Genomic DNA, 374 nt, shown 5'->3' with positions numbered 1-374 from the left:
ATGAATGTAGAGTTAAGTGGTTGGAGTTGATGAAATGAGGGATGTTATCCAGCTTGATGAACTTTCTGAGGGCTTGCTGGCTGCCATCCTCGGCCAATATCGTACACAGCGGTTCGGATTCAGCAGGTCGTCGTGAAGGCTTACTATGGTACAAGGATATTGGACAGCACATGAATGGTGAATTTTCAATGGCTGTTGTCCAGGCTAATAACTTGCTTGAGGATCAAAGCCAGATCGAATCGGGTTCATTGAGCTTGGTCGAATCCGGGCCATATGGAACCTTTATTGGTGTTTATGATGGTCATGGTGGACCGGAAGCATCAAATTACATATATGATAATCTTTTCCAGCATCTAAAAAGTAAGAACTCTAAT

General features: G+C 43.3%; 1 protein-coding gene across 1 annotated transcript in view; it reads left to right on the top strand.

The window, feature by feature from the left end:
- Positions 1–34: 34 nt before the first annotated feature.
- Positions 35–374, top strand: part of LOC111786586 (probable protein phosphatase 2C 60) — a 3,097-nt gene continuing 2,757 nt past the window's right edge. The window contains exon 1 of the mRNA XM_023666820.1: positions 35–353. Coding sequence (XP_023522588.1) covers positions 42–353 — 312 coding nt within the window. The 5' untranslated portion in view covers positions 35–41. The remainder of the gene's footprint in view (positions 354–374) is intronic.

The sequence above is a fragment of the Cucurbita pepo genome, unplaced genomic scaffold (genome assembly GCF_002806865.2).
Source record: "Cucurbita pepo subsp. pepo cultivar mu-cu-16 unplaced genomic scaffold, ASM280686v2 Cp4.1_scaffold002059, whole genome shotgun sequence".
Lineage (NCBI taxonomy): Eukaryota > Viridiplantae > Streptophyta > Magnoliopsida > Cucurbitales > Cucurbitaceae > Cucurbita > Cucurbita pepo.
The sequence above is the reverse complement of the archived record's forward strand: the minus strand, read 5'-3'. Positions and strand labels throughout refer to the sequence as shown.